The sequence below is a fragment of the Pseudochaenichthys georgianus genome, chromosome 15 (genome assembly GCF_902827115.2).
Source record: "Pseudochaenichthys georgianus chromosome 15, fPseGeo1.2, whole genome shotgun sequence".
Classification (NCBI taxonomy): Eukaryota; Metazoa; Chordata; class Actinopteri; order Perciformes; family Channichthyidae; genus Pseudochaenichthys; species Pseudochaenichthys georgianus.
The window spans coordinates 24,812,120-24,827,067 of record NC_047517.1 but is presented as its reverse complement, the minus strand read 5'-3'; the positions used below and the strand labels follow the sequence as shown (position 1 = coordinate 24,827,067).

General features: G+C 40.3%; 1 protein-coding gene across 2 annotated transcripts; it reads right to left on the bottom strand.

Moving 5' to 3' along the window:
- Nucleotides 1–1,044: 1,044 nt before the first annotated feature.
- On the bottom strand, nucleotides 1,045–11,882 carry slf2 (SMC5-SMC6 complex localization factor 2). Of its 2 annotated transcripts, none has more exons than XM_034100794.2 (20): nucleotides 10,907–11,882; nucleotides 9,504–10,060; nucleotides 8,841–9,011; nucleotides 8,646–8,691; nucleotides 6,693–8,062; nucleotides 6,496–6,578; nucleotides 6,282–6,395; nucleotides 6,009–6,176; nucleotides 5,062–5,167; nucleotides 4,885–4,972; nucleotides 4,654–4,795; nucleotides 4,478–4,565; nucleotides 4,178–4,354; nucleotides 3,958–4,052; nucleotides 3,764–3,851; nucleotides 3,522–3,644; nucleotides 3,326–3,403; nucleotides 3,109–3,195; nucleotides 1,562–1,630; nucleotides 1,045–1,423 (listed from the first exon to the last, which is right to left on the bottom strand). In XM_034100794.2, the coding sequence occupies exons 2-20, from the start codon at nucleotides 9,993–9,995 to the stop codon at nucleotides 1,241–1,243; spliced, it is 3,768 nt and encodes a 1,255-aa protein (XP_033956685.1). In that variant the 5' UTR covers nucleotides 9,996–10,060; nucleotides 10,907–11,882; the 3' UTR covers nucleotides 1,045–1,240. The 2 variants fall into 2 exon arrangements, with proteins under 2 accessions (XP_033956685.1, XP_033956684.1); XM_034100793.2 differs by having other exon boundaries at nucleotides 11,598–11,882.
- Between the last annotated feature and the right edge of the window lie 3,066 nt (nucleotides 11,883–14,948).

Sequence of the window (14,948 nt, the reverse complement as noted above, 5' to 3'; positions counted from 1 at the left end):
CATTTCTTTCTTTTTGGTGTCTATATACGCCGGGATCCGGAGTCATGAGCCGCGTTCACACCGCAGGACTTTCCCTGGTACTTTAGTTCCGTTAGTACCAATAATGGATGATCCTGCGGTCCTGTGTCCTGGATCTTGAGTCGTGGCTGTGGTCCTGGATGGATATCCTCGTGGATTCATCTTCCTATTATACACACATGCATTTCCAAACATTTGGACTACCTATGTTGCAAATGTATTGTCTTTTCAATTTACACACGGCATCTATTGCACGTCTGTCCGTCCTGGGAGAGGGATCCCTCCTCTGTTGCTCTCCCTGAGGTTTCTCCTATTTTTCCCTTTAAACTGTGGGTTTTCTCCGGAACTTTTTCCTTGTACGATGTGAGGGTCTAAGGACAGAGGGGGTCGTATTGTCATACTGATATGCTGTACACACTGTGAAGACCACTGAGACAAATGTAACATTTGTGATATTGGGCTATATAAATAAACATTGATTGATTGAGTTCTGCTTTTGCTTAGTGTCAGCTCGATTTTGAATGGCTGAAAAGCCCCTTTTACAGTCTACGGAAAAGCCAAGCCGAGGCAGCCCCGTTCTGCTTGGCCAGTAAAGATAATGTTTGCTAGTTGGTTAGGAATATACAAACAAACCAATGGAGGGGTGAGGGGAGTCCACCATCTAGTGGCCGAAAGGTATCTATTGAACTTTTATAAATTCATATTTAAGTGCATGCAGTATTTATTATTATATCTAAATAAAGCAACCAAAACATTTGTAAAGGTTTGGCAATGGCATAATGCTATTATAAAAATGTATAAGAAATGCACAAGGCTTTTATTTATGTTTTAAGCAGACTATACATTTTTAAGAAGTTCGTCTAAAGGTCTTATAATTAACAATAAGCATGTGATGCTATTAAAACATAACGCTAATTACAAGTAAATTAACTTAAATCACAAGCAGTTTAGTTCTGTACTGTAAAATATTAAGATCATGAATATAATAATATTGCTAATATTGGTGAAGGAGTCAAGGACAACAAATCATTTTCAAACATGTATAAACAAAGTTTATTTACTATTTTTGGCTACAGCCATAAAAAAAACATGTTTCATCCTTAAAAAAATATTTGCCCAAAATGGATATTTAAAAAAACACACACTCAACAGTGAAATTAGCAATGAATCAACAAACAGTATGCACAACTGGGAATTATTTACAAAATTAACTCGAGTTGTCTCACTCTTCCTTCTCCTCGTCCTCAGATAACATCACAACCTCTTCAGTGTCATTGGTGTCCTCCTCTTCATCCTCCTCCATCATAGGCTCTTCTCCATCATCACTGTTGTCCACTTCCTGCTCTTCTTGGCTGCTCGTCACTGTAGCCACAGACAAAGGCTGCCAATAATCATACAGTTTACCCTACGGGAGGAAAATACACATTTGTAAATCAGAACTATACAATTGTTTGACTGTTAAACTGATCTTATTTCACATGACTTCTGGTTGTATCTTTTAAAGAGGAAAACATTCATATAAGTCTGTAAAAGTCTACTGTACATGGAGAGGCCTGGTCCTCTGAAGGAGCATCTGCCACTTGGTGTAGATCCTGGCCACCAGGTCCTTCACCTGGAGGAAGAGGAGAAGGTGTTTTAATGATTGGGTTCCTGCATCTTGAAACCAAGTCAACAATTAAAGTGTACATTTCCATGAATGTTCCTTTCTTTTAGCAAAAAATTACTTAAAATTGTATCCAAGAAATTAAAGTGTTCTTCAGTGAGGGCAAACATCTGCTAATGAGGTTATTAGGAAGGATTCATTTGGATTAATATTAGAATAGTGAAGTCTGGATGGAACAGCTTCAAATGTGATGACATGTCTACATTAGCAATTAAAAAATAGTCTCTTCATGCCATGGTCTTGCTTCTAACGAGTGGCTGTTCACGACAGCTTTTACTTGAGATTTATCAAGAATAGTTTTTGTGATAAAGCTGAATTTTTCAGTGCTACCTCTGACATCTATTGAGTCTGAGAACGGTTTTTAACCTTTGACCTGACTAGCTTTGACAAACTGGTTAAACAAGGTAAACTGAGGCAGGTGGAACATCACCAGAGATGGGGTCGTTACTAAAAAAAGTAATATATTACATATTACTTTTTAAAAAAGTAATATATTACATATTACTTTTTAAAAAAGAAATATATTACACTACTTCGTTACTCTCTACATAAAGTAACTCGTTACTTTACTCGCAGGGCCCGCCCCTCCCTGCAGGCAGATCACGCAGACTGCTAAAGTTTCCAATGTTCTCTTTAGTTCAGTTTCCATTGTCGCATAAGACTGATCCAGATCCTGAATGTTTTCCTATCAGACCATGGCTGTCCTCTGTCTCCTGCTATCTGTATATTTTGCGCAGTCTATCTCTGCTCACGCTGTTGCGTCGGCGTGTTCTCCTGCGTGTTGGCCATGTGTTGCACTGGAACCAGACACCGCAAAGACTTCAGCCGAGCACGTACGAACTGTGCATGCGTCAGTGGCAATAACTCTCCTTTCCAGCAGGCGGCGGTAGTGTGTATTCGTCATTCAAAACAGGCAACAACCGGAAAACAGAGAAGAAGAACAGACTACGTGATATAAACAAACAACAAATAGCTGTGCGTTAGCTTCACCTTAACATGTGTTATTTGCAGGTGTTTGTTGAGGTTTGATGATGACTGATTTTAGTAAGTAACGAAGTAACGCGTGTCGGGGCAATGTTAGTAACTGTAGTGTGATTACTGAATTATAAAAGTTACTTTGTAACGCGTTACACCCAACTCTGAACATCACCTAGGTCAACTTCAACCAGTCTTTAGGGATGCCACAAACACTCCTTTGAAGATTCCTAAAAGCAATGCCCACGGCTAGTTCATCGTCTTCTCCACACCAATTACAATGCAACATGTGTTAATAATATATACTTTCAGCACCTGCCCTCTTTACTTTACAGTAAGTGTGTCTCTGCAGAAACCTGAGTCAACACGTCCTTTTGGAACAATACAAAAAAAATAAAAAAAATCACGGATGCAACCAATACCTGAAGTTCTTTTTAAAAAAGCAAACTCACCTTGCTCCGGTAAAGACATTTCTCGTTCTCTCTGATGTCACACTTGATATGCGTTTCCAACTCAGTGCACAGAAACAGAAGCTGTTTCTAAGAGCCAGAAATAAAATGCAAAAAGCTACATTAACACACCATGTGCAGAAATATAAAACCTAATGATAAATCATCTGATTAATAACTAGTGGCCCTAAAAAACAATGGTAAATAACTTAAGTCATACCTTTTGATGAGCTAGGAAGAACTGAATATTGGAGGCTTCATCTGCCAAGATCAGAAGACTATAGCAGAGGTAGTAGGTCTGAGGATAATGGAAAGAAACTTTAATCACAACAAATGTTGCAAATAATAATAAAAGACACGAAAAACAAGACAAGAAAGATCCAAATGTAATGTTTAGGTTGATAGCATGTGCTCACCTGTTGATCTAGGGCTGCCATGTCTTCTTCTTCATCCCCCTGTCTCCTGCTGGAGGATTTCAGCATGCCTCGGAGAAGGGTGGAGGGTTGCATGCGGGGTAGGTAGTTCCTCAGTTCAGAGAGCTATGATAGAGAACATGGAGGAGAGAACTAAAGGTTACTGGAGGTGTTTGAAACACTAGAGACAGTCATCTGGATTCATATTTTGGCTTCTGGAATCTAAAAGGACACTGTATGGATACCTGAAACTCCTTTGCTGTTGGTCTGTAGGTGCAACTTCCGTCCAACAGTTTAGAGATCATGGACAGGCTCAGATGTTGACGCAGTTGCCTACATAAACAAAATGGAAACTTTTACATGTGCAATGCAATACATCTTCAATACAATCAAATAGAAGAAAAAATACTCATTGTGTTAAAGAAATATATAGACTCACTTTCCACGTGCGTTGTCGGGCAGCAGTTTAACTAGGGCGCACATGTTGTGGTGGTCGTCTGTCAGATCAGTGAAAGCCAGACAGATTCTGGGCAGCTGACAAACATTTTAGATAAATAAAATGTAAAATAAACCAAATGATCATGACATAATTTCTGTGTATTCATGAAACGTACAATAAATATATTAAACACTCATTTTTTAGGAATGCATGTACTGACCATGGTGTCCCAGTCCCTGATGTTTTTGACAATATGGAACTGTAGAGGGCAAAGTTCCACATTGGACTCGAGGATGAGCCGAGGGTCCAAGCCCACCCTCCCAACCACAGTCAGCAGCAACAGCAGCTCATCGTCGCTGTATACCCGTGGACACAGACTCATGCAGTGCCACAGGTACTGCAGAACAGGGGAGAAACAACAGAGCAGTGAATGATCTGATTGGACAGGCTGTGCTTTCTCTGCCAAACTTGTTTTTAATCACAGACAACATCAAATTATCAGACATCTTCTGAGCCTCACCTTCAAGATGTTGTTGCAGTTGTGATCAGGGAAGTTGCTGTGTTCCTCGTTACTGGAGGGACTCTCACTTTTGATACAGATGTCCTCCCTACACAAACACACAGAAATTCAATCGCACCAAATAGAAAAACATTCAGCTCAGATTTATTTGTGTATTCATTTGGAACGCTACTTACAGCAAATCTCCCTCTGTGAATGGAGGCTGCAGATACTCAAGAGGGAAGAGAGCAACAAACGCAACCCCCATATTCATCAGGACCAGCACCACATCGGCCAGACTGGGCACCCACACTTCAAACTGCTGGTTTCCACTTTTCACTGAGGGAGAACACGCATAGAAGAAAAAACACATGTTAACTTTTTGCAATAGTAAGCAAGTACCAACAGCCTTGTGGGGGGACACTAACCTATCTGACAAGCAGCAGTCAGGGCAATGTCACGGAGGGTCTTTAGTATATTTTCGGATACCATCCTCTCCCTATGGACTGACATCATCTGATAGGATAAACAAAAAAAATACAATAGTTCAGACATTTGGACAGAAATCACTATTGACATGCTATTGTGAGTGTGGGGGGGGCTACCTTGAAAAGGAAACTGGTAACCTGAGATGGACAGGGTGAGCAACAGTCGTAAGCATCCTGGAATAATTCAATGTTTAGATGCAATCTCAGTTGAACAGGGCTGGACCTAGGAAAGATATATGGAGAGAGAAAGATTGGAGGAATAAATATACAAGTTAAACTAAGCCTAGAACTTTGTTTGTGGTCCCCAATGTTCACTACATCCAACATCATGAAGGGGTGGATGATTTACCTTTCCACTGGTTTGGCTGAATGTAGTTTGTCCCGAGGACTCTCACTTTTGACATGAGTGAGATTGAAATGCACGCGTCATTTAAATCTGCAGGGTTCAATCCCTTTGAGAGTACTCATTTGCTTTTATCTGAGTAGATATTATCACAAGTCCACTTATTGGTCTTAGAGTTATGCAACAGGGAGGCTTTAGGAGTGTGCAATTATTACCTATTATCACATTTCATGGCAATTTATTATTTAGTCATTACGACATCTTGCTCTAAAACCTTTGTGTGAATGCTTTTGTGCTGCCCCAAATAGATGACTAAATGTTTGTTGGCTAAAAAATTCTTAATCGACACATTTGTATTCAGTCTATTAGACGGAGGAGAAAAAAGAGAAAAGAAAAGTGCATGTATGCATGCGTGTGCTTTGATGCGTCAGATGGAAAACCCCTCAGACTTCATTCAGAGCGGAGCCTGGTCCTTAAGTTAATTATGTCTGTGCATTCTTACCGTTTTATATGTAGAACGTCATGACATGATGTTATAATAACATAATAACTTTTTCAGCCTTTGAAACTGAAACCATTTTGGGAGAAAAATACCTAAATAATATCAATAATTATAAACTTGCGACGATTATTCGACTAATCGCCAGAATTGACAACTATTGGTCAAGTAGAAACATCTTTAGTCGAGGGCAGCCCTCTAATGCACACAATCACAACTCACCATAGAAGTGTTTTCTGTGCTGTCCCCTGAGGGTTGACCATGCATCGCCTCAGCTGCAGAGTCTCCTGGTTGAAGATCCGGCCAAACTTCTCCAGGATGAAGATCATTTTCCCGGGAGGCACTTCCCTGATGGCACTGGACATCAAAGAGTAGCGTTGCAGGAACTCCCTATAGATCAATGTATATACAAATAAAGATTACAATTATTTGCTGTACACAGAATGTATCCCAGTGAAAACTGTTGATGTGTAAATGTGCTTGTGCATGCTTTACTGTTGCTCAGAGGAGATGGCCGCCTCACGGTTCTCCTCGGCCTTCTCATATTCAGCTATTCTAAACTGGTCTTCTTCACATTCGGTGAGAAGTTGTGTCCTAACCTCTTCTCCTCTGATGAAGAAAACAAATATGGGAATGTTAATTTCTCTCATGTGCAATTACTATAGCTCGAATTATAATGTAACGGGAGTGCCGTGTCTTCATATTCTACCTTTTTTTGGTGTTTATTTCAGCCAGCATATGGTCAAGGTTGTTGTTGTAGATGGCTGACGTTGTGTTAGCTGCTAATGGTTGCTATCGGAAACACAACAAACAGCATAGAGATTTTTCAGGTCCTTGAGCCAAGCCACTGGATGTTCATACAAGCATAACTTTATCTACAATATAGACGAGTCATGCACAGCTTACTGTTTTTAACTTGCAACTGTTATTCCCAGGTGTACTCGGCTCTGAGAAGGATCCCTTCTCTGGAGTATCAGGAGGCTTGGAGACCCGCTCAAATATATCCTGCAACGACAGCAGCTGCTCATCCTCACTGCTGTTAGAGCTCTCGGTAAGATCCACATTTAGTGCAAATCTCAGGCCTAGGTCCAGCTCCAAGTCTACGGGATCCTCTTTATTCACCGACTTTCTACGTCCTTCACTCGTGCACCTCTCCGGGTGTGGACGAGGCGTAGAAGTTGTGGTGCAAGTCTCTGAAGTGCTTGGTCTCACGTTGTGGGGGGCGAGAATTGTAAGTTTCCCATCAGATTTTAAACTCTCATCCTTAAGCTGCTTGCCTGAAGAAGCGATGGAGCTGTTTTTAGGTTCACAGGCTCTAAAGAAAATAGATTTCAGGTTTTCAAGGTTTATCCGCCTTAAAGTTACAGTTGGCATGGTTATGTATGGGTTATGTGATGAGGACAAGTTGGAGACTTTAGTGCCAACTGCAAGAGACGGAGCCGTTTTGCAACACGAAGTCCCAGTAGGAGGAGCACTGGAGCTGGTCACAGTGCTGGATGAACAACTTTTCTCCGTGGTGGTCGATTTGACCCCGTCTACCTTGGGCTTTGAAGTCTTTCCGTAGATCAAGGGATCAGGAGTGAAAAGCCTATCTATATCAGAAGGGATTGCAGAAGGTCTTCGTAGGCGGTTGGTTTTGTTCCGTTCTACTGTGCTTGAAATTGTTTGTGATGTTGGTTTGGAAGTGTTACACTCAGACTTTCGGCTATTTTCCACGGCATCACATTTGCTCAGGGTCTTGACCGGTAAGACTGAGGAACTACAGTGAGTATGAGCAGAGTGGTGACACCCTAACTGAACAGACAAAGAGCCAACAGTGTTCTTCTGGGGAACCTCAGAGGATAACAAAGGGCTCGATTTATTGTTTTGGTCGTTTTGCTCGCTCCTTTTCTTTGCACTTTCTTCCTTCGACGGTGATCTTAACTCTACTATTAAGGATTGTTTTGGGTCGGATTTGATATAGGCTTGCTTGGCCCCCATTGGCAGTCGTCTCTGTGTAGAACTTTTGGGTGACAGGGATGCGCAGGAGGACTGGGCGGGTTTCAATGCTGGTTCTGCGCACGGATGGCTATCTGTGGTTTTGGGTGATAGTTCCAAGCCTGACGAGTGCCTCGCTGACGGCTCCGACAGCAGGGAAGTGCTGGTCCAGTTGCTAGGGGTGGGTGTTGGTGTCTGTACTTCGACAGAGTTTGTTGGCAGAAGACACGGTCTCTTAGCGCTGTCGCCACAGTCCTTAGCATCCCTGTGCCTCTTCTGAGATGAGCAATTCCAGTCCACTACAAGAAACAGAATTTATTTTTATATATATACATATATATATATATATATATATATATATATATATATATATATATATATATATATATATACACACACACACACACACACACACACACTTTTGTTTAAAAAAATCTGTGTTTACTAATGTCTTACAACGTCATGGTTCAATCTGAATTATTCTATGCTACCATATACATGATTTCTGATAATTACCCATGTATTGCAATCTGTTACCAAATACAAGTTATAGCTTCTCCTGTTTATGTTTCCAGGTATTTAACTTTAAGAGCACAAGTGTTTAGTAAGTACTTCCTGTGAATATATATGATAAGGAAAGAAGGAAAGGAAAGTGGAAACTCTGTCAACCGTTATGTATTGAACTATTAAACATTGCACCGCACTTTTTTGAGACTTGCTAGACTAGTGGACATTTTTAGTGCCATGCATCTTCATCACTCAAGTAAACACGATTCACCTTACTGCAGTGCCAAAGATACAACATGCCTACAAAATTAAAGCACACAGCCTTAGGAAGAATGTAAAAGTGTAAAATTGGCAGAATTACTGTGATAATGTTACCTGTTATTACGTTTCCCTTTGAAGGTGTTCTTTTATGTTGTTGGTTCTAAAAAAAGAAGAAGAAAGTGTGTCTTTGAAAAGAAGGGTTTTTTGAAGTGAGAAAAAGCCAAGCTCATCAAAGGCCAAGCTACACCATTTGTTAAATAGTAGTAAGAGACAATCAGTTATACAGATATCAAGAATAATTCATTTTACCTCGCAAGGAAGAAGAGGGCTGTGGGGCCTCTGGCTGCTCCCATAATGCTCCGAGCCTATAATAGGCAGTGGGGAAACTTCTGGAACATCGCTGGGGCCGAATGATGGGGTAAAGGGTGGCTTTTGAAGCTCGATAGTGGGTATGGAACTCCTTACATCACTGGATGGAGCCTAACAGAAAATGTGTTAATGTAGTACAGGTAAAAAACAAGAACAATCTTAGGCTATGTCCACAACACAGGGCTTAAAGCTCAATCGCAATTTTTTTCACCAGAGTTGATCTTTCATCCTATACGGTTCACATTCATGTTTGAAGTGAGCGATATCTAACATCCTTGTGAACCAATTTATGCCCAGTATGTGGGAACAGTTTCTCCCAGACTTTAGGATGTCCAGGGATACATTCTGATATCAGTCAGTGCATCAAGGTGGTAGAATTCAAAAAGACAAGCTTTCAGGAAGCACCTAACAGTTAGGCTTGAGCGGTCCTATTGCCAGTGATTGGACACATATTGCATTTATGACCACATGCGACAAGTGTTCAAGAAAAGGCATTGGGAGAAAAAAATTAAAAATAAAATAAAATTTGGATTTCTGTTTTCAAAATATTTTTTGTAATGTTTTTGGCTTTGGTTTAACTTATTAAAAACAGAAAAACATTACCTTGTTTGATTCTTGGCTTTGTGCCGTCACATTTTGACTTCCTGAGTATGTCGCAATGATCGTGGATTCAGTCGCTTGATCTCTGCTGATGTGGGAAGGTGGTGGGTAGTTGCTAAAATGTGTCATGAATTGAGGAGATGCAGGGTGAAAGACACTGGGAGGTCTGGGAACTGGAGTAAAGCTTTTAGGTGGGCTGAATGGAGCACACCCAGATGAGAAGAAAAACCCTGGAGGTGGATAGTTATGGTGATGATGAGGAGCTGGACTGCCCCTTGGCATGACTTGGAACCTACTCCCTGAAGAACCCATTTTAGGCAGGGTTCTTGGAACAAACCCCGACGAATAGAATGGTCTTGGAGGTGGATAAGGCGGCCATGGAGGACATGGTATCCAGCGGTTCGGCAGTTCAGGACATTGGAATGGTAACATTCTAGTGGGGGGTGGTGGTGGTGGTGGTGAAGAAAACCGGTTAAGGAAATTAGATGGCTTCATTGGGGTGTCCTGATGAAAAGGTGCAAAATGGGGCAAGTGGTATTGCTGTAATGCGGGGTACTTCACTGAAACACAGAAGAAACAATTTTGCATTATGGCGTTTTGTCTAAATATTGTGTGCCATTGAATGATAAAGTCTGAACAGGTTGTCCTGTTTTTTTTTTAATCATTGTTATATTCAATCACATTATTAAAACCTGAGGGGAAATTAAAATCTTCACTCTGGTGTTATTTACAATTACACACATAGGCCCGAAATACACACATGCACCAACAGGACCTATGAAGTTATGTCGCTACTGTCACTACAGACTAAGCTACTGCTGCACAGCCACAGGCCACATTTTTCTTTGTCATGCTGCCTGATGCAAGGAGGTTCTTCTCACTACATTTTTAAAGCAGAAACAGTTTGATCACTTCTTAAAGCAACGCATGAGAATCTGTCTGAGAGCTGCATCTAGTTGCATTCACTGTTTGCCATGTCAACATTGCACACATGCACACCCAAATGGATTTGCCTCAACCAAATCTACGGTCAAGCAAGATGCAAATAAAATTAACATGTTTCTAACAATTACCATGACAGAAACATATAACATCTAATCATATCCAACATGTTAATAACAAAGATGTTCATAGGATGTATACCAGCTCTATTAGAGCTTGTTTTTATTTTTGTATTTCTAGGTCTACACAGTCCAAACAACAACTTGATATGTTAGCTAACTAGGTTAAATATAATCTAATAATAAGTCATAAGTAATTGCTTACGAGACACCATCATTTACAGTAGGTAAAAGTGCAACCATAAAAACAATAGTTTTAAGGCAAGTTTGTCAAATTAACTAATTATACAGTTTTTACCCGAGACAGCGACTGTTGACAGTGCTGTACGCGACAGTTTGACCCACCTGTATTCCTCGGGGGTAGTATAGTGAGAGCTCTTTAAAAAAAAAGTGGGAACCGCTCATATTTCTTAAATCAAATTAAGTTTTCATCTCCATGACGACAATAGTGCAATTTGGCAATTTTGAAAGAAAAAGGTAAAGTTCCTAAGCGCAGCACAAACGACACATAGCACAGCCAACACAAAGCAGACACCTAGTCAGTGTCTGCCAATCACATTGAGCTACGTTAGTGACAGCAGACATATTTTGCCGATATATGGGACGGAATGTAAAATGTTTCGCTTTTATATTTTATTATTGATAAACACAACCACAAGCAATCACAAACAAATGGTTACTTTGAACCCCAGGGCTATCTATCGGTAGTGCTGATGTTAGCAACTATCACAAGATAGGTAACGTTATCAAGGAAACGTTAACTGACTTGATGAACGTGTTCACGTTGTGTTAACAACATGGTAGTGTTTTGAGTTATTGTCAAGTATTTGAAGAATGTTTGTCCCGCCTTTAACACAGTTACTTGCAGTAGCTTCATACGTTAAGACTATGTATACAAAGGTCTTACTGACAGTGCCTGGCTAACAAAATAAAATGTGATATTAGCAAGTCGTTGTTTCAGGAAGTGCTCTGTTTAGCTAACTTGCTAACGCGCTTGCTACTTAGTATTGGAGTACAAATACATGGGGTTTCTTACCGAGTGTTTTCTGAGTCTTTTCATATTTTAAGGATTAGTCCGGCTGTCTATTACCAATGACAGCCACAATAACCCACCCAGACGCAAAGCTACATTGCCAAAATCATCTGATCAATATGTTCATCTCCCGCTTGAAGCCAAATCAACCAATATGGTCTAGCTGCAGCCGCAGCAAGTACACGACACGCCCCCCTAACACGACACTACGGTGGCTGAGAGACATTGATACCGTACATGGCATTTTAAAAACGAATTGCAAATGTTATTGTAGCGTTTTAAGCAACTATTAGGCAAATTAATTAATAACTTAGTCTATCCGAGACACAACAGTATATGACTAGGCACAAATCATTTTGTCTAATAAATAAATTGGCTTAGTAAACCTTTTTTTTGTGTACACAATTCGTATTAATGAGATCTATTAATTATGTTTGTCTAACTGCTACACATGCATTTATACATAAATGTAGATATGTATGAACATCTACATATAATTGTTAAAGGTTTTAGATATACATAATCACATCATGGGGTCATTATGTAAGGTAGGCCTACTATAACATGATTTTAAAAACTAATTTCCAGAGGTGTGGACTCGAGTCACACATTTGATGACTTTGGACTCGACTTGACAAAATCACAAAACACTTGCGACTCGACTTGAACAGCAATGACTCGGGACTTGACTTGGACTTGAGCCTTGTGACTTGAGATGACTTGATAATTTAATTCAGAGGTCTCCAACACTGGAACTGCTACCCCCGCGACCCGACCACGGATAAGCGGGAGAAGATGGATGGATGGTCTCCAACACGCCGATCGCGAGATGCCGCTAGAAGAGCAGACTCCAGTCGGGGAGAGCAGAATCTTCAGCCGGTCCTACTCTTGCTGTGAAGTGATGTGTCGGTCGCGAACGAGCCGGTGTTATGCCGTAGGTTGAAGCCTTGCAGTGGATTGAAGCCCTGTTCGCGGGGACGCGCAAAGGTGACGTCATCGCCTGTTTTGAGCGTTCGCCGTTTTCTAAGCTTTTTTCACCCTTTTCAAAGCTTTTTTCTCTCTTTTGAATGATATATCAGATTAAACAGCAAACGGCTGACTAAATAATGTGCATACAATTGCGAGGAGGCTCGTTTTAAGGACACATTTTTCAGATCTGTCACAATCTTCGTATTGGAATACACTTACGTTTTTGAGTGTATAGTCCCACTCTGTTATATTCCTCCTTCCTACAGAACAGACAATGACAGGATAATATGTGATTTGTCAATAGTCCTATTTCTTAAAACCTTCTCTGTTGTTTAAGTGTCTGATAACCACGAATAGTAAGCAATGATATAACAGTAATGATATCACATGATCATGTCAGACACTGTTATTTTCAATCAAGTCTAAAAGATAATGTGTTCAAACTGGCTTCACTCACTTGAATTGCTCCTTTGAATATCATTTTTATATATTACTACTCAACACATGTTTGTATTGTAATGCAACTATTTTTTTTTAATTGTATTTTAAAGTGACATTGAATGCTTTGAAAGGTGCCCTAAAATAAAGTGTATTATTGATCTTGTATCTGTGCCTCTATTACATTACATATCATTTTCTATCACACTATTAATGTTCCTTATTTTAGACTAGGTTAATCCTGGTGTCAATAGGGAAGATCTGCACTGTTCTACATAACATGTTCAGAGCAGGTATTTCTCCTGCCGGATTTGGCACCCCCCCTTTATCTTTGGCCAGGATAGTCACAACTTCACCAAAATCACACTGGTGCTTGCTGTTCCCCTCTAGTTTGTGCTCACCAAAGCATTTTACTCTGCGCCCAGCAGGTGAAAAACTAAAGAGGGGCTTCAAAATCCGGCAGATCAGGTTTTGGTGCTGCCGGATTTGGAAGCCCCCTATATCTTTCTCCAGGACAGTCACAACTTCACCAAAATCACACTGGTGTTGCATGTTCCCCTCTAGTTTATGCTCACAAAAGCATTTCACTCTGGGCCCAGCAGGTACAAAAATAAAGAGGGGCTTCCATATCCGGCAGTGCAGTTGCTAGAGCTGCCGGATTTTGAAGCGCCCCCTGTCATTTTGGCCAGGATAGTCACAATGTCACCAAAATCCGGCAGCTCTAGCAACTGCACTGCCGGATTTTGAAGCCCCTCTTTAGTTTTTGACCTGCTGGGCCCAGAGTGAAATGCTTTTGTGAGCATAAACTAGAGGGGAACAGCCAGCACCAGTGTGATTTTGGTGAGTCTGTGACTATCCGGAGAAAGATATAGGGGGGGTTCCAAATCCGGCAGGAGAAATACCTGCTCTGAACATGTTATGTAGAACAGTGCAGATCTTCCCTATTGACACCAGGATTAACCTAGTCTAAAATAAGGAACATTAATAGTGTGATAGAAAATGAAATGTAATGTAATAGAGGCACAGATACAATATCAATAATACACTTTATTTTAGGGCACCTTTCAAAGCATTCAATGTCACCTTAAAATACAATTAAAAAAAATAGGAGTGGCATTACAATACAAACATGTGATGAGTAGGGATATATAAAAATGATATTCAAAGGAGCAATTCAAGTGAGTGAAGCCAGTTTGAACACATTATCTTTTAGGCTTGATTGAAAATAACACAGTGTCTGACATGATCATGTGATATCATTACTGTTATATCATTGCTTACTATTCGTGGTTATCAGACACTTAAACAACAGAGAAGGTTTTAAGAAATAGGACTATACTGACAAATCACATATTATCCTGTCATTGTCTGTTCTGTAGGAAGGAGGAATATAACAGAGTGGGACTATACACTCAAAAACGTAAGTTTATTCCAATACGAAGATTGTGACAGATCTGAAAAACGTGTCCTTAAAACGAGCCTCCTCGCAATTGTATGCACATTATGTATTCAGCCGTTTGTTGTTTAATCTGATATATCATTCAAAAGAGAGAAAAAAGCTTTGATAAGGGTGAAAATACGAGATGGGTCTGGCTGCAGACCGCAGCAAGGAGGCGTTTCCTATAGGGGCGTTTCCTATAGGGGCGTTTCCTAACTTTTTTTATCCAATAGCAATTTAAGGGATTCCAGCTGCTTTTATAAATCCTCGCAGAAGAAGTCATTGTTCTAGTGATGGGAATTCCGGCTCTTCTTGGTGAGCCGGATCATTTGGCTCACCAAGAAGAGCCGGCTCTTTTGGCTCCCAAAGGGCTCTTCAGTTTACCACATATTATACCTTTTAATTAAATCAAATGTAGCCCTGTTTTGACTAATGATTTATATGTGTACACATATATCACTTAAATTATTCAAGACATCCTTTGTACTAAAGTATTCAAAAGTAAAAAT